Source organism: Thermobia domestica, chromosome 15, assembly GCF_964235325.1.
Source record: "Thermobia domestica chromosome 15, izTheDome1.hap1.1, whole genome shotgun sequence".
NCBI lineage: Eukaryota > Metazoa > Arthropoda > Insecta > Zygentoma > Lepismatidae > Thermobia > Thermobia domestica.
Genome location: NC_137468.1, coordinates 7,973,231 through 7,996,894, shown reverse-complemented (window position 1 = coordinate 7,996,894; position 23,664 = coordinate 7,973,231). Strand labels below are relative to the sequence as shown.

Below are 23,664 nucleotides of genomic sequence, written 5' to 3'. Positions count from 1 at the left end.
TGACTAAAAAATGAGATTAAGTAATAGTTGAACAACTCTATCTAATGGAAGAAAGTAAATTAGTATTCTACACTTCTTTTCATTTTAAGCATTTCGAAGATTCTCGTAATTTAGTAGAGTCCCGGATTTTCACTTTTTGCGACACTAATCAAAAATAATTTTTGATATCCCCGGCCGCCTGTTGAGGATTTCCATGTGTATTTTCTTCTCTTGTGATGATTGAATCAAGTGTTTCCAATTATCCGGTGCACACCCAAAAATTTTTGTTGGGGGGAATCCCAAGGTTTCGGAGGGGTTAAATAATTATAGTAGAAAACACTGTGGTTACATAGTATCAACGGATGTTATTCTACAACAACATAAAACAATAAGTAAGCTTTTAGCACTTGTACATGCAAGGGCGCCCATCAGGGGGGGAAAGGTGGGGTGCTCGTCCCCCTAGAGGAAATTGTACTTCAGAATATCAAAAATTTAATAGAACATTTACAATAGTTACAGCAGAATTTGAAAGTATTTTTGAAACGTCGCTTCTTGCTTCCCCTGGAAACCACAACATGGGTGCCCTTGGATACATGTATTCTCATGAAGAATGATAAAATTAGGTTTTTTTTTTTTTTTTATCAGAAAAGGGATAGTAGGGCTTATAGGTGATGAATAAGGTCAAATGTGTAGTAGATATGAAGTATTTCTCTGCTAAACAAGCATAATTTTATTAAGAAACTATAGAAACGTATGTCGAGTTATGAAATTTTTTTTGGGGGGGGGGGAATGGGGTTCGGACCCGATGGAAATCCGACTGCTCCGGTGAGTATGCCCATGCCATATTATGGTGAATTCTGTCTAGAGAAATTGACCAATCTCTTTCGAACGATTGAGCAACAAAATAGTTCAGCACTTGGCCGACAGATGTCGTGGAGATCCATTGCAGTCAATAGAAGGAGAGAGTTGTAGAATAATGAAATTACAGCAGTGCTGAGTCTGGATCTTCGCGGGGTAGTTTCGTTTTTGTTTTCCGCCATGTTCGACAGCGTAAAGTAGTGGTATTTTAGTGTCAAAAGGTAGTGGAAATGTTTGTCAGTTAAACATATCAAAGTTTCTACAGATCTTTAGAAGACAATGGATATTTAGCCCTTGGAAGAAGCAAGTAAGTAAGCTAAAGCTCTTGTAACCTTAAAATAGCTAAGTTTTACACGGAATAACGCGTTGACACGTACTAGTGTGATGTGTTCTAACCTGTCATAATTGTCAGGTGTTGGTTGCCGTGATTGAATTTGAAATTACGCCAATGGAACTAAAGTAATATACAAGACGACTTGTCGAGTGAAATTTATGAATGATATGTGCTGAAAGTGGATTATTATGGAATTTATCAGTTGTCAGGTAGTTAGTTTACGTAACTGTCTGGCGCTAGAAGTGTGTATAAGAATATAAACAAGAAAGGAATGTTTACAAAAAACTATTTTCGTTTCTCCAGCGTCTGGAGTTGAGAGGTGAGACGTTTTCTCTTGTAAATTAGTTACGGAAGGGAAACTGTAACGCAAATGTACGATCTGCATGGAGGCAGCTCAGAAAAAAGATCAATTCTCAATTTAATGGAATAAATATTATTTTAATCGTTGTTAGCTTGGATAGTCGTTATGTCCCCTCCCCCTTTCATTTTTAAGTAGTATTGTACCTTAATTTTATGGACACTTGTAATTTAATTGCGACAGGTATAGGAGGGTGTTATGCGTAATACAATATTGATTTACACACCACAAATAGTACTTTTGAAATAAGTAAATAAGTAACGCAAACAGTTTCAGGTTCCAACTTGGAGATGATGGGCAGGGATCTGTAACACTGGCCCGCATTCATTGAGTTGTAATAAATGATCACTGCCCACTAACATGCCTTCGCTATCACTCGCTCGGCATTACAGTGTGAATTGAGTATTAGGCTTTGATCAAGAAAGGAACCAACCTGGCTGCAAACCGACCTTCACCTATGTATGCGGGGTAGCATTCTAGAACCTTCTCAAGTAATGCTGATTAAGAATAGGTTAGCACAAATTGAAGATTTTACGGTGAAATAAATTCATGATAACAAAAGAACGTCAATAAAACTAATCTTTCGGAGTGCATTTGTTATCTCCGCCAAATCCATCGACGGCTCAGGAGCCGGTACTGTGACATGTAGTGAGCCATTATAGACTACCTCGTTTATGTACATGCCCATCGTCGCTGACGCGCCTGCACCCTACGGACTTACTCCTCACTACCGCTCGGGCCTCCCTGCAGCCTCCTGCCCAAACTCAGATAGCATTCGTCTTTTTTAGTGGCTACCTAGCACATGCTGGTTTGTGTTTTATGCCCTGTAGCTTTTGTCATACATACGCACTATGTTTATACGGCAAGGTTCTAGAACACAGGTCCCCTTCCCATTCAGCTGTAATAAAGACACAAAACAACGTGCCCTGCGGTTGTTCTAATCCCTTCATTTATTGCTCGCTCGGCAATAGCTACTATGTGAATTAAATATTAAACTGTGTTAGAGAAAGGAGCCGACGTAGCTACTAACGTATACTAGGGGACCTGTATTCTATAACCTTACCTATTTATACTCATCACAATTATAAGTCGAACCTTAATCACTACTAAGTTAGCCAGAATCACTACCAAGTGATTTGGGGGAGGATACCAATCTTTCTTAAGCTATTAACCGTCGGATAGTGCTCAAAATTACCTACCTTCGTTACTTCATACTGCTCATTACAGTTTTACATGTTTCCCTCTTTGTTGTCTGCGCATTTGGTGCAGATTTATTGTACGAATCCATACATAAATTCATTGAATATATACTTCCTTTTCAGTAAATCTACTCCTTGTATCTTAATCAATCATGTTTAGATGCGAACTTTCATTCCACGGTGCAGGTTCACTTTAGAATAGCTTCAGTGTACACATGATAAGGGCTATTGTGCAAAAGTGCTATTGTGCAAGTTATGCTAAGTGGCCACGAGAAGCACGAATGCTATCTAACCAAGTCCAGGCAGGAACACAGCAAGGTGTCTCGAACGGTAGCGCGAGTGTGTCCGTGAGAAGCAGGCGGGTCAGCGATGGTGGGTAAACGTGCCACAAAAATTACCTACCTCACGTGTCGGTTTATGTATTTGTGCTTATTAAGGACGTTATAAGTATTATCCCGATATGATTTTATTGCTTGCACATTTGTGTTCCAAAGTGACTTTAACGTATAAATAAACTAATATAAATAATATAAACTACTAATAAAGCTAATATAAACTTCACGATTATGTGCAGGGTTGGCTGGTTTAAACCAGCTGCCTTTATGTACGTAGCACATGTTCTGTTAATGACTTCCCATTTTGAGTGGGTATATTTGTACGAGGGATTTGTTTCGTATCCCAACGAGAGTTACAGGAACTAGAACGAGCGGTATTGCTGGATGTAGACAAATAACATACAGGGTTACGGCGCTCAAGACGCTGAGATTGGCGCTGTCTAAAGTTTTAGATGTTTCGTTCTAAAATAAGTATGTGCATAATACGAATTCGCAGATAATTTCATTAAGAGGCCTTATCCAGGCGAAATTAAAATACAGCTAACTTTATAGTAATTATGTGATATGTTCAAATAAATAAAAGATAATCGAAATGTGGATAGATGAAAGGATCGAAATGTGGAACTAGAGCGCCCAAGACAATATCATTTTACATGGAATACCGTTATCACTTCTTACTTATCTGCTTTCGATTTCGAACCATTTTGAAAATGGGCATTTATTTTCGCATTTCTAAACGGCTGAAAACGGAAAGCCATTAGGTGACTCATGATAACGGTACCTCATGCAAAATAATATTGTCTAGGGCGCTCTTGTTCCACATTTCAATTATCTTTTATCTATTTGAAGATACTAAATAATTACTGTAAAATTAGCGGTTTTTTTTAATTTCGCCGGTATGAGGCCTCTTAACACTTGTGGGACTGCTGTGGTTTAGAGGTAGGTTGTTCTTCTCTTGTGTGTAGGGTAACTGGTTCGACCCCAGTTCGTGCTAAGTGGTCGTTATAATGAACAATCATCGTGTCCGTAGGTTTTCTATGTTCTCCCCTTTTCCTTTTGCTTTCTTCATTGTTCCGTTTCATTCACTCACATAATCACGGTCCCCTTTAGCCTACACGGCGTAACCGTGGAACGTAAAACTGAAATATTTCATTTTTCCATTATAATGTACAGGTTCGTACGTAATAGATACTCAGTCAGGTGATGGACCCTCTCGATTTTACTTATGTGATTTGTAAATGAATATTCGCTAATGCAGTAAGAGTTTCCAAGTCTTTAGAGAACTAAATTTGTGGGGAAAAAAATTATGGCACACTAGAACTTCGCCTGTACCAACAGGGGTAAAGTGCAACTGTACAAAAAGATGTAGATATAATTAGCATGTCATTTTCGAAGATCCGCGTAATGTCATTACTCAGCAATGCCTCTCCCTAGATAACTCTAGTGGTCCTGGGCTCCCTTCTTGGAGGGGGTGCTAGATGGAAATGCAAGTAATGTTTCAGATTTTACTTTAAACAATACATGGCGTTGCGTATTTACTTCTGATGCTGAGAAAGTGCGTTGAACTCGAATCAACCAACAGATCTTGCTCCTGAAGTTTGCGCATTATAAATGTATTTTTTCGGTGTCGAGTCTGTTTTATGTATAAATTCTACTCGAGTGCGGATAAAATGTATTGCACGATTCTGAAACATATTCTTTCTAACGGTATTACGTTCTTGAGATCTCTGGATAAATGCATGTTTTGAGTCAATTCTGAAACTAAGGGTATAATGGAAAGCACGTTCGAAAAAAGTAATTATCAAAATAAGGGTTATAATTTCAATTCAAATTTTGAAGGTTTTTTTTTTTTTAGTTCTATATCCTCCCCTCCCCCAAATTAGGTATTTTTGGTTTGGCAAAAACTCCCAAGAGCATCGATAGCTACTCGCGTGTTTAAAACACAATTCTACCGTCGAGTTAATGAAATCTAATATAGTTTCGTATATGAATCTACCTTCTAGGAGGTCACATTACCTCTGGTACTTGTAGTGTCTGGTTTTATCCCTGACCAAGTAAGTTTGTGTGTACAACGCCGTGTCCATGGATTTTCTCGAGAAACTCCCGTTTCCTCCCACCAATTCCTCGATCATCATCCATCTACCTAAATCATCCGTCTCCCTTAACCATAAGGCACCACAGTGGGTGCGACTGCACCCACATTAATTTCGATTTTCAGATTTCTTCCAATAATCCTTTCTATTTTGTATATTTGTTTCCTATGATTGGATTGGATATATTTGAGTGACTTCTTAAGTCTCTCGTAAGTTACTTGCTACCATACCGTGTTTTTCTAAAAAATAATTAAAAAAAAACTTACGAAGTATTTTTGAGATCTTAAGGCTCAATAGTGTAGAGCGTTCTGGCAAGGAAGCTGGAGCGTTCTGGCGTAGAGAGGATGTGTTGTCTCTTTCCAGCCTGCACCCACAGTACCAAAATCCTGGCGCCGCCTATGCCTTAAGAGCATAAATGATAGAACTTTAAGATGAAAGATTTCATTTCATTTGTTCCTACTTTGCAATTTTTTAAAGTGAACAATGGTAAGGCAGAAAATAATTGAAAGATGACCTTTCTAAAATTAAGTTTATTTTCGGTAAAGAAGCTCTGTAGTGGTGAGGAGCTTAAAGTGTATACAGAGTCGAAAGATCGATTTAAATAATCATGGTTAAGAAGTTACTTATTCAACCGTTTCTTGCATAACACGAATGAAAGAATAAAAAACTGGAAAGTGAGATTCAATGTAAATAGCTCTCTTGCACTTCAAATTTAGAATATAATCTATCTCATTATCTGTGTCTAATTTTAATTGTATTTGTGACTTTAGGCACCTTGTTCAGATTAAAGTAGAAGGCAGTCAGGATTGCGTGGAGTCTTCCAGAGACTCATTTAAAGGTATTATTATCCTGGAATCCTGGTTCTTACACGATGAAGCAGAAAAAAAAAATCTGATATAAACTTTGTTAGAATGGCCTGCCGCGGAATTTAAATCTATGTCCGTTCAGATTTGAATCCAGCGGTCTACTAACTGAGTCACTGCCACTCAGTAGGGGTGTCAAACTGTATAAAAACTATACGGGAGAGGGGAAAAATATACTACTTGTTGGATCACCATATATTTTGGCTCGGATGTAGAGGTTCAAAAGTTACAAGGCGGCTATTTAAAGCGTTCGCGACATGTTCTTATTGCTCATGCGTACGCTTGGAATATACTGACCATGTATTTAAATGTGGATGGCTAATCACAATGAGCTGCAAACGCGAAAGCAATAAAACCGCGCAGAAAACTTCGGCTCGAGCGTATTTGGTGCGTTTCAGAACAATAGACCGCCTGCTGTTTAAAAGATGTCGACAGGGAGGGAAAAAGGAAAGACGTGTTGCCAGGCAAGGGGATTTTTATCAAGAAACAGTTGCTTGGAAGGTGCTTTGTTCAGAGTATTGGAACTCTGCTATTATAGACCTGAACCTGGCAAAAAAGACCTGGAGACCCTGACTGACTCACAGTATGATTTATAGCTCTGGCGAAAGTAAAATTACGAAGTTGCCACCTTAGTCGCGTTCGCTGCAGTGGGTAACGTATCCGAAACGCTCTCTCGAATAGCCAATCACTTAGGAATCGAATTTGTTAATGGAGGTGATAAATACACTAGAAGGTGTTGAAAACAACAATTTCTGGTATTCACGCTGCAAGTAACGAGAAGCGGTTTCCTGTAATCGATGAAGTGTCCCAAGAGTACATTTTATCTCCATCTTTAAGGTTCTACTAACACCGAAAATTGTGCAAATCCGTTATAACTTTCAATATTAATGTTGATCTACATAGAGTAGGAACAATAACGGGAAGTGCTTTTTAAATTTATTTAGCGTTCTAAGAACAGGTACCGTCTTCATTCTTAATGGGGGTTGCACCCATATACTTTATTAGGCTTGGGCTCGAAGTTCCTAATGGGAGTTAGAGCCATATACCGTATTGCTCGATGTTCCCAATGGGATTGTACTCATGCTCACTAACCTGTTATTGAACCCAGGAGCCAGAGTTGCAGGTTTAGACAACTCTGTCTGGAGGCCGTTGTTCCAAATTCTGTTTACGGTAGATTTCCCTGCTGGTGTAGTGACTAGCTCGCACGCCTTTGGTACACGATTTCTCGGTAGAAGAGTCTTGAAATCATGCTAGTTCGAATTCCACCCTAAACTGTAGCCTCAAAGGAGAAGCTAAATTTTAACAAAGAAACCAACAAAAGATGTCTTTCGGAAATTGTATGTGTCATTGTGCTGTAGAGCAACTCTCTAACGATATGTACTTCAGAAATTGTATAAAGAGACAAATTAAATAAACTATGCATAGTAATGTATGCTTGTGCTCTTAATCGCGTTTATTTCTTTCGTTTTTCTTACAGAAACATTTACTTTAAAAAGTGTGTTATACGTTCTCTTTTCAACTGTGAAACGAGTCAGTTTACTTATTTTTAAAGTTTATGCAAAGAGAGATACCTAAACGTGTGGTCCGTTCTGCAATGCTTTAGTAATCACGCCACGATACGCCCCTAGCTTGTTTTGTACCTTTACTGGCGAGCGTGACTTCAACAGTAAGAAATTACACAGATCCACATTCTGACACGTGACGTAGATAAACCATGTGTGGAAGCGATGACAGATAGAAATTCTGTTCTTCGTAACCTGTTTCAAAGTAAAAACATGGGAATGTTTAACACTTCTGTGCTGGGATTACGCAATGCTGTATAGTTCACTTGATGAGGTGGCCGTGTTTAAGCCTTGTTAAAGACAAGAATGTGTTTACGTTTTTCTTTAGTAAACTAGACCACTATGTACTAACTCTGCGCACCAAAGTAGGAGTTATTCTCCATATTGTGTTTCTCTTCAACCATGTATTAACAAATAAAAGTAGTAATAATTAATGTTCCCCACGAAATGAGAAGTTTTCTGGAGGAAAACGTAAATGGGAAAACCTTGAGAAAACCCACTAATACAATATTGTTCACCATAAACTCACGTGACGAGAGGTGGCCCCGCGTAGCGTAGTCACTAACGCTCTCGCATTTCGTTTGAGCGGTCCCGAGTTCGAGTCCCGGTGGTAATAGCTTTTTCAGGTAAGCCATTCTGAGTAGGGTTTTTCTGGGTTTTCCTCATTCACACCAAGCAAATGCCAGGATAGTACCTAACATAATAGTCCCAGACCGCATCCTTCCTTCCCTTTCCGCGGATAGTGTGATCGCCGAGGGACCTCATCCCTCATATATGTGACGGGCTAACATGGTCGTAGATGTTGAAAGCCCAGAAATCTAATTTCTAATCGTAATCACGTGACCAGGAATCGAGCCAGGGACTTCACACATTATGAACCTTGAAGCAGTTGTCTGTAACCCACTAAAAAAAGAAAAAATCTAAAAACACCTGCTCAGACCACTTTCAGGGTCCGTAAAAGATAACATGTCTAGTTAAGGTGTTCAAGAGGGAAGGGGAATATTTTAGAAAGTGATAGTGTGGACTATTACAAGTAAAAAGTTAACATGAAACATTGGTTGGTTCAACTTATTTTTTCAAAATATGAATACAAAATATAGCCCTATATCTTCGGAAATAATGAAGATATTCGTATAATTTAAAACCTGGTAGACAGGGAAGCAAGTAGGTTTTTAAAAGGTATAATGTTACTTAAACTCAGGCAAACCTAAACAACGTAGTGGAAACCATTAATCAGATTACCTTGCAAATGTATATACCATAGTATACTGTTGTTCCAGTCTTCAAATTGCTATTAGCTTATATTTGGCTACAGTCTTTTGTAGATAAGAGAGATGTTTTGTGTAATGTGTTTCACCGTCTTTCCTTCTTGTTGGGCAATGATTGGTTTTCCAGATTTTGTTATATTTTGCTTTCCATTTCAGAGGGTTGGATGAGGTCTGGAGAATGGCTGTGAACATTTGATGATGGTCTTTCAACTCTTCCTCTTGTCTTGAACTTTTTTTTGAAATGGCAGACAAACGGAAAGAGGATGGGTCACGTGGGAAGGTAAGTGCTATTTAAACTTTCCCACTTTTGCTTTTATTTTCTGTGATTTACCCCTTTATTTCGCTAAAGAGAAACACGGTTAACTAAGACTTGGGTAAATATTCATTTAAAAATCTAGAAGATCAGACATATGATTCCTTTAGGGAGAATTCTACAAACTACAAGATGATTCGATTAAAACCAAGTAAATGCAAATGCTTCAGCAAGTTATAAAGCATATAATTATAAAAGAGCATGGAGCCGGTTCTCCTATCAGGAAAAGTGTGGTAGACGTGGAGTTGGTGGACACAGATGATGACTTTAAGAAGGGCCGGGTCCCCTGAGCACAATAGTAATATCAGAAATCGGGCCCTGGCCCTGAGGCTCCAGAAATGGGGTTCCGAAATTTTGGACTAGTGGTTCTTCTATTTGACTGTTCAACATGGAATTCTTGGACGCAGGTGATGGCCCAGTACGTCACCACTTGCGTCCAAAAACACCTTGTTTAATAGCCGAATAGAAGAGATCCAAACCCAAAATTTCGGGCCCCCGTTTCTGGGGCTTCGAGGCCAGGGCCTGCTTTATGGCATTACCGTTGTGTTCAGACGACCCGAACCTTTCCAACGCCACCACCTTTGTACAACTACTTCATGTTTAATGGATGTATAGAAGGAACCCGTGCCCAAAACTTCAGAACCCCATTTCTGGTGCCGATCTCTGACATCACCACTATGCTCAGAGGACCTGGATCTTTCCAACGCCACCACTTGCGTGCACCAACTCTGGCTAACATGGTTTCCCTACCGTATTAGGATTTTAATGGAATTTTCTCCATGCTCTTTGCATCAAAGAAACCTGGGGCATTCTGAAAGGAGGAGGGTAATCCTGGTGTCTTCGGGACAAAGATTGACGTCGCGTATTGCTGGGTCAGTGTGTTGTGCGATAGTAAACAGGAGTGGTGTGCACAACGGAGGAACATCTATTTATCCTTTCTAATAATGGCTAAGACGTTTGTTTGAACAATATCAGACTGCATTTTTGAGAAAATATAGCAGTAGGAAGGCACCAACAATCAAATGACTGCAAATTTAGTGAAGAATTTAGGTATGTCAGACCAGTGTTGCAAACGTGAAGTGTTACGTTCAGCTTTGCCTGGACAGTGATGGCAAGTATTTGCCAACATCATGTCTGGTATCGAGATTAAGCTTATGGAGCAAGGTGTATATAACCATATACCGGGTGGTAAGATAATACAACGACGAACTGAAGGTTAAAGGCTTTGTGCTAAAAAATAAAATGTCGGGGTGACATAAAATTTATTTTTAAATTGTGCTGTTTCACAATCCACTGGTGCTCGATACACTGCTTGGAAAAGTATATTCTCCGCTGTGTCAGCGCTTTACATTTATTACAATGACCGCGACAACTAGTGAAGCATAGACTCAACACGAATCATAGAATGACTCTCTCTCACGTGATGCATCGGAAGAATAAGGTACGATTGGTGGAGCTGCCTTCCGAACGACGCATGCTTGAGAAAAGTGAAACAACAGGAATGTATCAACAACGTTGCTAAACTTAGGAGACGTTGCAAAACAGTCTTTAAAGTTCTATAACACAAACACAAGAGCTGTCTATTTCAACTGTGCCCTCGGAAAATATGTGAAACATACTTCGGTCCCACTCCCGCCGCTTTCGTGCGGAGGAAATCTTCCCTTTGCTTTGGGGGGAAGAAGTGATTGACCTCGGTTGTATTTCCAATTTGTCATTCAGTCGTTTGGTCTTGGCTAGTGAAGATCGTAAGCGACTTGGTATGGCTTACAAGACAGAAAACAGCATCCGGAAAATAATTCGCAGTGGCAAGTATTGGAGAACCTCGGCCATAGCAACTTTCCTCTTTCTCTTTTGTGGGAGGTACGGGGAAATATACATCGACAGCAGTGCCAGCAAGGGCACACTTGGATCAAATAGGCTCTAACGATTCTTTGCCAGCAAAAATATAAAACAAGAACAACAATAATATCATAAAACGAAACTTAGCGGCAACGCGACAACACTGTACCCTCAGGAACTGTTCTCCGTATAGCGCGAGGGACGGAATTATCAAAACTTCATGGGTGGGGGTTGACGACTCGGACAAACCCTTGTGTTCTATTGGGCGATGAAATCGGTAAATCTAGGTCAAGCTTCACGAGATATCGTCATCACTATAGTTCTCATCTAAATAAATCTCCGGAAATTATATTGGTGAGTTACTGCAGATCTTTCCTCATCGTCACCATTCTCTCTCGGACACCCTGTAGAAAATACGAGATTGATCGAACAATGCTGTTTGCAACGTTTTTTCCCTAACTTTAGCAGGGTGGCGAATATCAAAAGGTTACAACCCACCGTTCCAAAACCATGGCCTAAACCAGCGTTTCCCAACCGGTGTGCCGCGGCACACTGGTGCGCCGTGAATGGGCCGCTGGTGTGCCGCGAGGAATCGAAACAAAATTGTTTATTTTATAGCAATCAAATTGCAAAACGTAGGAAAAAAATGTATATTTGTATTTCACATTACTATGAACCTCTACTACGAATCTACAATTTTAAGTTTCATATCAGGTTACTGTTCTGTACATTTCTAATGTTGAGAAAAGTATTTGCTATCATTGTTATGACCATTATTGCTTCTTTATTATTGAAGACTATTTCTTAACTTGAAAATTTAAAATATAATTCAATCCTTTCGACAAATTACCTACATTTGTGTTTTAAAAGTAAGAGATTTGTTTGTTCGTTCGTAATTTAGTGATCTTCCTTCTTAGTAAAAGGTTGGATACAGTTTTTAAAGAGAAAGCGTATTTTTAAAAACCTGAGTCCAATATTTCATTGCAATTGTTTTCTATTTTTAAATTAGAATGAAAAATAAGCATAATGATTTACCACGGGGGGAAACCAGTGATCGAGCTTTCTTCTCTGTGGGAAGGAGATCAATAATCACAGAAAAAAATACCACTGTGTTTTATATTTGCAAATAATAATATCTATAAGTATGCCACGAGAATCCAAGTAACACCCGTAGTGTGCCGCAAGTTGAAAAAGGTTGGGAAACGCTGGCCTAAACTGAAGTGCCGATAAACGTGATTGAAGGAACCAGAACCAGGAAGAGTGAACTTCCTAATGCTACTTCTTTATTATTTCCAATGGTGTTGCATATCGTGGAATCTAATGGTACCTTGATTATGTTTTTACGAGTGTAATTATTGATTCTTTTAAATATTTTTTTTTTTTTTTTTTTAAAGAGAGAAGAAAGTTGTTAATCTTACCTCGTATGACCTTTGTAGTAGCCAGTTGATGCAGACAATTTCCTTAGCGTGTTCTCAACTCTTTTTGAGGAATACCACGTTTTCCCTCGGGTGCTCATGAATGAGAGAAAAAGGCTTTGATAGCTATCAGAAAATGGTGTTGTCTTGTCACACTGCAATTTAAACACTGAAAATGCTAGCAATTAGCTGTTTACCCTCTGACACGCCGTTCTTGTTTATGAGCGTTATTTTTATGTATACGCTGGTTGATAAATGTTTTCTAGTCGGTGTGCGGAACAATGAAAATAGCTCAGCAGGAACGTATTACTTCAAAAAGATGGGTTAAACTTTACATGATTTTATTTTTCGTGCTGTGTTTACAATGTTAAATTATTTAGTAAATACACCACAGCACACTACAAAATAATGTAATACAATACACAATAACAATACATTGATATACTGTGTCATAAATGAATGATCATTTACGACACGACAGCATTCATCGTTTTATTTATTTATTTAACAGCCACCGAATACAGCTCAAAGGTCATTTTATGTTGGATATCGAACAATAACAATGGGAAGATATCGGGCCAAGGCGTGCTTAGTACGTACCATCCCGACATTTGCGTGGTAGGACGGGAACCTGCAAAGCCCGAGTCAGGATGGTTGGCATCGGGAATCGAGCCCACGACCTTTCGAATGCGAAACCAATCTCTACCACTGGAGCTACTTTGCTCACTTTTTGGTAGCGATTCATGGTTAGGAATGCCAGTTTGGTTTCACCAAACCGAGATTTTTTTTTTTTTTTTTTCAATAGAGTGTGCACTATCTTCGCATGGGGTGTTGCTTTTTTCGATGGACTGAGCCATTCTTTTCTCATCTTCAAGTTTACATACAGGCACCATTTCTCGTGACCTGTAACTGTTCCCAAGGAAGGATTTATGCTTATTACAAGCTAAACGCTAATGGGACAGCAAAGACGAACATATGGTTATTCACTTATTCTTGATTTGATTTGATTTTTAGTTTAACGTCCCTTTAAGCAGCGAGGTTATGTGAGACGTGGACTTGCTGATTAAGGTGGAATTCAAACCACATGGACTCCTGCCGGGAATCGAACCTGGGTCTCCCACAATAAAGGCGCGTACGCTTGCTGATTTTTGTTGTTGTCGTTTAACGCATGTGGTACCCATGTTCCCAATTTCTGCACCTTACCCACTGAATGCAAATGGCGCATAATAGTTGTGATCACATTCCATAATATGTGCCAACTCCCGTGTTTTTCTGGCGATGTTATCGTGAACAAACTGATTTAGGTAATTTTCATAAAAATAAGATCTTCCAGAATATAGTTCATCGCAGTAATCGAGTTTTCCTTCTCGAAAACGAGAAAACCATTTCCTCCGTGCCGTCTTCTTAGCAAGTGCTTCATTCCAGTACCCGCCACAGATTCTTCTTGTGGCTTCTGCAGCACTAGAGCCTCCATTAAACTCGAAGAGTATATTGTGTCGGAAGGGTTCATTTTTTCCCTACTTGACACTTCATATTAATTACCTGTGAAAATGGCCAGAACTAGCTGTTGACAACGTATAAACACATGTTCGCAACAATCATACTCCAAACCGAAGAAGCGTGGGAGACGCGGGTTCGATTTCCGGCGGAAGCCCATGTGGTTCGGATTTCACGTTTATCAGTAGCCATGTCACATAGAGCCTCGCAACTGAAAGGAACACTAAACTCAAAATCAAACCCATCAACTCCAAACTGAAGAGAAACTATTGAATAACAAGAAACAAGGGTTTCAGAACACAGTGTTGCTAAACCAATGAAGAACGGCATGAACTTTTGCACCGACCCAATACAATTTGATTAACTATACTGTATACCTAGTCTTGGGTTTAGTTTTGTGGATTGGGTAAAGATAACGGGAAGCGCTGAGAACTGTCGCATTCAATCGAGAGAGCGCTAGGCTCGAAAAGGTTGAAAACCACTGCTAGTGTCGTAATGAAAAGCTTCAGTTTCATCGTAATAGATGGCGCGAGTATCGTACATAATCAATTTTTTTGTTTAGAAATGTTCGTTTTCTTGAAGACTACACATGAAAATTTACACTTATCCATATCTGTTGGTTTAGGATTAGAATTAGGAATTAAGATACGGCATTTATGGCCATGTTAGCCTGTCACTCACATGAGGAATGACGTCCCTCGGTGGTTATACTATCCGAGAATTTTGGGAGTGAAGGATTCTGGTTGGGACTATAATGTTAGACAGCATCCCGGCATTTGCCTGGTGTGAATGCGGAAAACTCAGGAAAAACCTCACTCAGAATAACTGGCCTGAAAAAGCTGGTATACCTTTTCTACCGAATGTCCCCACCGGGAAGCGGACCCGGAACATCTTTTTATTTAGTTCTTTGATATCTTATCAATTGGTCCGTGCATTATCTTTGGACAATATTTAAAGAGTTTGGTTTAGCAAAAGTCCTTTATATACAGGGTGTTTGAAAAAGAACTCCCTAGTTTTTAAGTATAAATTTGATTGGAAAATGAATGAAAACTTACATCAATGAGTACATATCATGAAAGAGAATTCCTTCAAGTTTTGTTTAATGTTGGTAGACTTCAACGTCGGATCCATTATTGGCCCTGCACACGTGGAGACGATTTTCCACTCCTCGCCACGTATTCACCGACATTTCAGATGTAACTGTCCTAACCGCCGCGACGATTCTTTCCCGTAAATGATTGATGTCTCTGATCTTGTCACTGCACACAACATGTTTATTAGGGTGTCCCTTATTTTCGAAAATTGAAAAAATTAGCGGGCCACCCGTTATTTCTCTTCTTTTTCGTTAGAATAGGTTACACATCAAAAATTTCTTTAATATTCAAATATTTACTGGTCGCTCAAGCCTTTGGAAATCAGGTATACAGAATGTTGCTATTCGTATATACTTCAAGAGATGACCAACAGATTGCAGCACTATTGTAACAAAAGGAAGGAGCCATTGACAATAATTTCTTGCGCAATGTGCACAGAATTGCCTTGCTGTTTAACGTCTTGTTAATTTGTGTGTAGGATTTTGTTCTAATTTATATTTAAAGATCAATTTTAAGATCTTTCTCTTATTAAATAACCAAACTACCGTCGTCGTTTACGTGCAAACTGGGGATTTAAATTTGGTTAAGGAAACTTTGGATCTCTTTACTGTATTTCGTACGCTAGTAGATCGTGGTGTTTGGTGTACCATCAATCAGTAAGACGTTTGAGAGGATCTCGGTGCATTAATTTTGAGTGAGAAATGGAACAGAAAAAGAAAACCTCATACTCGACTAGGAATAATAGTAAAATTTACTTGCTGGGCAGCACAGACCATGTGATACTAGGTAGCAAACTCCCTTCCAATAAGCAGGTCCTGAAATTGTTTCTCCATCATCACCTATTGTTGAAAAAAACTATACGAGAAAGTTCACGCTGTGTAATGCAAGAAGTTGAGGGATTTTGGGAAAGAGCACGCATTCCAATTCGTGCGAGGAAGCACACGGTCACCAAAGTTGAACAGTTATTTGAGAAGTGGTGCAAATTAAAGAAAAATGCCAGTAGGAAAACTAATACACAAGTGAATAATGAAAAACAGTTTGTGGGTGAATTAGAAAAAATGTTTGATATCGCTTGTGCTAATGCTTTGGATGTGATGAAGAATAAAGAAGACAAAGACTTCCTCATAGCGCAACGACAACCTGGCCGTCCAGGAACAATGGGTGGTGTGGATAAAACACTTGCCGTGAGAGAGTCGAGATCTAGAGAGAGACAGGAAAGATTTAACAAAATGAAACAGAAAGAATTGGAACGTCAAAGCAAGGAAACAGTGGTGACTTTGGATGCAAGTATTTGTTCTGATGAAATCGAAGGTGACGACTCAAATGCAATTTCTAATGACACTTTTACTCACAACTTTCAACCAACTCTACAGAAGGTAACACCAAAGAAACGAGCAAGACAGAGTGTGTTTACTTCTGAATTGTGTGCAACATTAGATAGAACTAAAGTGAGCGTTAGGAAAGCAACGTATTTAATAACTGCTACTGCACAGAGCTTAGGACATGATACAACTAAACTAGCTATAAACCGCTCAACAGTTTCACGTAGTCGGCGACATCATCGTAAAGCATCAGCGGAAATGTTGAAAGCCAAATTTCAACCCGAGGGACCACTTCAGGTTCAGTGGGACAGCAAGCTAATGGATGACGAGTACAACAATAAGAAAACAGAACGTTTACCTGTGGTTGTTAGGGACTTGTCTGGTAAAACTGAAGACAAGGTGCTAGGAGCCGCAAAATTAGAAAGAACCACTGGTCTTGCACAAGCTACAGCAGTTGTTGAATTGTTGAAGGACTGGAAAATTGCCGACAGAGTAGCTGCACTGTGTTTTGACACAACTGCGAGTAATACAGGGAACGTATCAGGTACCTGCACGCACTTACAGCGTCTTTTAAAGGAAAAACTTCTTAGCTTTCCATGTCGTCATCACATTTTGGAATTAATGCTTGCTAATGTATTTAAAATTTGCGTTTGTGGTAGTGTAACGACTGGGCCCAAAGTCGCATTGTTCGAGACATTACAACAATTTTGGGACAAGCTCGATCTCACCAAATATGAGCCCGGTATCTTAAACAAAGTTATATCTGATTTACTGGGAAACAACGTAGAATCTGTTCTGGATTTTGCACAACGTCAATTGCAGTCAGATCATTACAGAGATGATTATCTGGAACTTCTAGAATTAACAGTAATTTTCCTCGGACAGCAACCACAGAGAGGAGTTCACTTTAGAAGACCAGGTGCGATTCATCATGCCAGGTGGTTATCGAAGGCACTATACAGCTTCAAAATTTACATGCTTAATTCTCAGCTTCGAATAACCAAACAGGAAAAAAAGGGAATCCAAGAAGTCTGCATTTTTTTGACTGTGTTTTATGTTAAAGCATGGTTTACAGCAACGCATGCTGAACTTGCTCCCGCTTGTGATCTGGAACTACTTCAAGGACTTATTCAATTCAAGAGCAAGATCCCACGTGTTGCAGAGGCTGCGCTTCAGAAGCTGATGAGACATTTGTGGTATTTGAGTGAGGTGCTGGTCGCTTTGGCTTTTTTTGACCAAACGTTGTCGCTAGAGTGTAAACGAAGAATGGTAAAGGCTCTAAAAGAACGTGAAGGGGAAAATACTCCGTCTCAACGCAAGATTATTGATAACCCAAGCAAATACTTGCATGCGGAAATTGATTCATTTGTGACCAAAAATTCGATTCTGTTCTTTCAGTGGCTTGGCATACCTACAAACTTTCTGCAGAGTGGTCCAAGTACATGGGATGAAAGAGAAGACTTTAAAATGGGACTGGCGATTGTTCGGCGTTTGAACGTTGTGAATGATAGTGCTGAAAGAGCAGTTGCTCTAACACACGAATTTAACAGGGCGATTGTTCGTGATGAATCTCAAAGACAGTTTTTGCTGCAAGTTGTCCAAGAACACAGACGAAATTTCCCCAACTGCAAGAAAGAAACTCTTAGTAAAGAAAATCACTAGGGATGTATGAGTGTGTGTAATTATGCATTATATATAATGTGTGTATGTGTAAAAAGTAGTATTTACACCAAATGTGTTAGGAACAAAATGTTTTCTTCCATTCGGTTACATAGACCTGCGCAGGAAAGGCTCTCTTGTAATTGTATGAGTGGCTTATAATAGAAAAAAGCTAATAAACTTTGTTGAGCTTGAGCGACCTCTAACTATTATCGTATCAAACTGAAATTTTACTCAAATTCATTTTATATGGAAAGGAAAAAATATAAGAGGTGGCCCTGTGATTATCTCGAATTTCGTTTTTTTGGGTATGCATAAGGGACACCCTAATGTTTATGTGGTCCCAAAAGAAAAAGTCCAGTGGGGTTAAGTCTGGGCTGAACAACAACTTCAGAAGTTCTCGGTCTACCTGGTGATTTTGCTTGTAAAACACTATCGGTTTCCTTGAAAGACTTTAGCCAATCACGGATAGTTTTTGCTGTAGGTGGTTCACCAGCATACTGACGTCTAAATTTACGTTGCACTGTTACAACTGACTGAGTTTCCACAAGCCAAATAACACACTGCGCTTTCTGTTGCGGAGTACACATTGTTGCTGAGTTGCTCTGCACTGGACGCCTGCCTGGACTGAACTGAGGAAATAGAGGAAAAAACAGCACTGGTGCCGTCTCAAGGTCAAGCAGACCTGCCAACTGCAGGGGAGCCAAACTTGGAGGGTTGTTGAATCAAACACCACAAATTAGAATAGTGTATGCCACTTTGTACAGATTCTAGGACACATTAAAACTAGGGAAGTCTTTTTCAAACACACTGTATTTGCTCTGTTCGTGTGAACGTCCGTTTGGGAGACAAAATTTTCAAGAACTATTTGATGGATCAACATCGATTTCTGCCAGGATATACAGGGTCAGGGGCAAAAGTTAAGACGAGAGTTTTCTGATAAACGTGATGTTCAAACTAAAAGTGGTTGAAATCAACTACTACTGGTTTTTACGTTCGTCGCTATAGGGCAAAAATTGGTAATAGACAGCGAGAAGTGTTTTCTTGCGGTTGTTTAAGCGTCTGAAGGATATGTTTTATCTCTATCCTTAACTCTGTGCGGAAACCGGAAGTGATAGAATTCCACTACAACTTCAACTGTGTTACTTCCGGTTTCGGTAATGACATAGATTGAAGTAAAATGATAGGAGATGGCGAGGGCAGCAGTGTTTTGCACTCGATTTATCGTGCCAAGAATAGCGCCATTTTCTCTCCCTTAATCTTCTGTTGAAACGGGAAGTGACACAATTCAAGTACTTCCTGTTTTAACATTCATCGGTATAGAAAAGGACATGGTATCTTTAAATTTTACGTCCCACCCTTATGCGGGCAAGGTTAAAGGATAAGGCGATGGTAAGACATGGATGAAATGGTGGAATGAATAAAGTGGGAGGAAACGGGAGAACTCTGAGAAAATCAACGCACAGGGTGTTTGTCCACCACAAAATTTACTTGGTGCGAGCTGGAATCGAACCAAGTAACCCATGCACCAGAGGTGAACGCTCTACCACTGAGTCACCGCGGCCCTTTTGATCAGTACAGTCACAGTGAGAGCGGTAGCAGATAGCGAGAACCGGTTTTGTAGAATCGATTAAGTGTCCCAAGAATATATTCCTTCATTCTACTAAAAGTGGAAGTTGTAGAAATATAGTAGTACCACATGGTTTCAATATTAATGGAGAAAATGTTCCGGCATACAAACCAAACTCCTTCACGTGGTGTACACATGACACTACTACTTGTTCGTTCCCGTTCAAGCTAAGAATATTGTGGAATTTAAGGACATTTCAATTTCAACCAGATTACTATGTCACTGGGATGGAAATCGTGAAATTGTGCTTGTGAGATGCCACACCCTATATACCAGAAAATGTTATTTAAAATTACTCGAGTTTTGGAGAGGAATGGAAGTTAGTTATGGTGGATTAAGATAATCAAGAAAAATACATGCTTACATCCTTTTTTTTCTGTAAGTCACTTTCCAAATTAGAGAATAAGAAAAATAATTCATGAAGCAAAGTTATTCGTGACGAAATAACTGAACCGCATTCAATTAAATTAGCCTATTTTTTATGGAAAGCAAGTTTGACAATCTCCTTATCTTTTGGTTTTTTTCTTCCCTTTTTGTCCTTCCGTTGAAGAGGATCCACCCGATCAGCCCACTCTTACGCAAATAACGTCCTCTTGTCACGCGAAGTTACCGCCCGGAGATTCACTCAATTGCCAATTTCAAAAGAGTTGCCCAATAGGTCTGCAGGAGTTCTTTACCCGAGAGAGACAGAGACAGAGAGAGAGAGAGAGATGTCCATACTAAACGGGTCAAAGACACGATCATAGTTTTATATCCTAGGTAGATAGATACACGCGTTTTTGTTTTCCGAAATTCGCTGTTCGCATGGACATATATTATTAGACGATCTTAAATTTAATACCATTGCCATTGACTCATGTTTTTGTCCTGTGTATAGCTGATTACAGGGCTCATAGAGAGTCACTTTTTTTAAAAAACTAAAAGTTACTTTTTTTTTCAAATTTGTCACTAACAGTTACTTTCTTGGGAGGTAAAGTGACTTTTTCGTGTGATTTATGTTTTGCATTGGCATTTTCTAAGAAAAATATTATAAAAATAAATGGAAAAAGACAGAAACCTTTTACTCATTACACTTCTGAAAACTTCAGTACTTGCTGCCACATGTGAAACAGTCAGCTTTATTCTCACTTCAGCTTTTATTCTTTCTATAGCACAGTGGATGGTTGGTGGATGTTTAAGCTCTCAAGGTGGGGTTGGGAACCCTTCTGTGTCTATCCTTTCTTTTATCATAATAGTCTTTTAGTTTTCTCTCGTAATAGGTAACGCTCCGTTCAACGTTGTGTGTATGTATGTGTTTGTGTGGTTCATCATGTTCGTCATGTATTATGCTTCGTGTATGTTCTTCTTAAGAGTAGGTGATGAATGCTCTCAATGCTAAGTTCAATATGATGTCTGGGATGAAGAAATTCGGAAATAGGCCAGAACTGGTTCCACTTACTCAGAAGCTTTTTACATCTGCTAAGTCTGCTTACCGTAACTACAAAGCATACTTAGAAAACCTAAGAAAGGAGGAAGCTCAAAAAGAAGTAAAGAAGAAAAGATCAAACAAAACAACAAACAGAGAGCTGATGGAGAAATTGACAAAGGAAAAAAGGGGCATGATGAAGTTTTGGTCACTTTCGTGTGCTTTTGGTCACTTTTCAACTATTTACAAGAGACCAGACCATTATGAGCCCTGTGATTATGTGTCTTTGGGAATCAGCTGCGATGTGGATAGAATTGTTTGGTTTGTTCAGTTGAATTTGGTTTTTAGTAACAGTACCCATGGCTAATCATGAGTGCCCACAGGTGGGTTTTAGGGACCAGGTTGCGCGTATGAGGTTATTTGGGTGACTTATTGAAAATAGCAATCTAATTGGAGAATCCTGAATTAGGGGCAGAATGATGAGAACAAGTGTGGTCGTGTCCACCAACAACGTTCAAGGTTAAGTCTCGGTCAAATGGTGGATAAACTTGGTTTTAGCTTGAACGGACGAATTTGGGGGTTTAAACTTCGTTCATCCAAGTCTGTCAGTCTTGCATTCTATAATGCCTTTTTATTTTTCCACTAATAAAATTACAATACAATTCTCGTGTTCGAAAACATTTTTTGATCGCGGTTTCATTATTTTTTCCATCACAATTACGATCACTGAAATTAGACTACTCACAACTCAATCAGTGGCGTATTTACGATTTTGTTCGGGGAGGGCTTTGCTAACTTTCGGGGGGGGGGGTGCCTGAAAATGTGAAAATTCTGCAAGATATTTAATATACTTTACTATAGTAAGTAAGATTTCGGGGGGGCTTAAGCCTGGAAGCCCCCCCCTCACAATCTTGAAAGTCGAGAACCCCGGCACGCGGTATGCTTTCTTCGTTTGCTACCTTGTTAAACGAAGATTAGAGACAAAAGACGACAACCAATCAAGAGTCGATTTTACAGATTGATCGAAGTTTACTTAGACGAGATGTACTGAACTTCGACTTTCAATGATGCAACAAAAGTTCTGGAACCATGTTTAAACTTGAAAATTTAATGTTGAACGCTCGTTTAAACTTCGTTGGTGCACACGGCTGATAGTCTGATGGTTAGAGCAGTGAACTCAAGTTCTCGTGATCCCGTGTTCGATTCCTCGCCTGTGCTTTCAAATTTTGGGCATTCAGCCTGCGTCGTGAAGCAAACTGGAGAGTCACGTGAATCAAATACGTTACAGTCACTAGGTTTAAAAAGCTCCTAATGCACTTGTTTGAGACTAGGCGTCGCACCGAGTGTTCGTCGCTAAGCTATACATAGTTCAGCCGATCGTTAACAGATGGTGTTGGAGCGGTGCAGGCCCACAAAGGGCTGTTACGCGAAGTAGTTTGGTTTCGGAGGAAGAATGATAAACTTGGGGGAAGTAACGTGACCCATGTCATCACTGTTAGCCATATGAACCCCTACTGGGAATCGAATCCTTCTATGAGGGCGCGCTGGTGCTCAGTGGTAAAGCGTTCACCTCTGGTGCTTGGGGTCCCGGGTTCGATCCCTGCCCCCGCCAAGTGACCTTTGTGGTGGACAAACATCGTGCTCGTGGGTATTCTCGGGGTTCTCCCGTTTCCCCCCACTTTCTTCATTCCACCATTTCACTCATCTCTCATCATCACCGTCTCCTTTAGCCTCACCAGCATAACCAACGGACGTAAAACAAAGATTTCATTTCACTTTTTTTTTTCCGAATCCTTCTCTCCAAGGATGTGTACGCTATGTATATGCTCACAAGACAGTTATCCCTTTGAATTTTGCGAAGAGTCATAAAGAAAGTAAAAGACAGAGGGGAGTAAGTCATTTTTTCTGAAAATGAGTTATTGCCAGGTTTGAAACGCGTGTTCTGATCTCTCTCTTTCTTAGAAAGCTTGTAGTTGTATTATGAATACTTTATCAAATAGCAACAATAAAATTGGATGTAAGTCCGAACGCACTTAAAGGCAAAAAGAAGTAAGTCACTGTTTTCTGTCTCTCCTGAAAATTTAATAAAAGCGACTTACTCCCCCCTGCCTTTAAGGTCCGGATATAGTACTTCCTCAAGTTATATTTTTGAACCTGATTGTATAACGACCCACAACGATACTTTGTAATATTGTCAGACATCCTCTTCTATAATTGCCCTATATTGGCTGCTAGTGTGAAGTGTGGTTAGCTGCTGGAACTACCCACAGTTAATTAAATTCCAATTCTGTATTGATTGGATGTGATGCTGTTTTTAAATTGTTTAGTTGGGTGTTATCTGCCATTCCCTTCAATCTCATTTCGAGCTTTCATGGTGTGAAATTACTCTGAGAAGATAGTTTCGAAAGCTCATCCACCAACTAACTCTAGCAGAAACGTTTCAATGGACGTTTCTGTCTGGAGACGGTTTTCGAGTTTAGTGTAGAATAATTCACATTATGAAATTCTAATTTTGGTTATCTGTCTGATGCTTCTTTCTTCGTATGTTACTTGAGAACTGTAGGCAGGACAAATTTTCAGCTTCTTGCACAGTAATAATGGATGTTGATGAAAAATAAACTCGTTAAGACATCTCTTGAGG

At 39.5% G+C, this 23,664-nt stretch overlaps 1 protein-coding gene across 14 annotated transcripts in view; it reads left to right on the top strand.

The window, feature by feature from the left end:
- Positions 1-965: 965 nt before the first annotated feature.
- Positions 966-23,664, top strand: part of RhoGAP19D (Rho GTPase activating protein at 19D) — a 510,472-nt gene continuing 487,773 nt past the window's right edge. For 6 of the 14 annotated variants that reach the window (XM_081741279.1, XM_081741278.1, XM_081741280.1 and 3 more), the window contains exons 1-2: positions 969-1,144; positions 9,006-9,129. In XM_081741279.1, coding sequence (XP_081597405.1) covers positions 9,091-9,129 — 39 coding nt within the window. In that variant the 5' untranslated portion in view covers positions 969-1,144; positions 9,006-9,090. Of the gene's footprint in view, positions 1,145-9,005; positions 9,130-23,664 lie in introns of all 14 variants that reach the window. The other 8 variants (XM_081741282.1, XM_081741285.1, XM_081741275.1 and 5 more) reach the window with 4 other exon arrangements.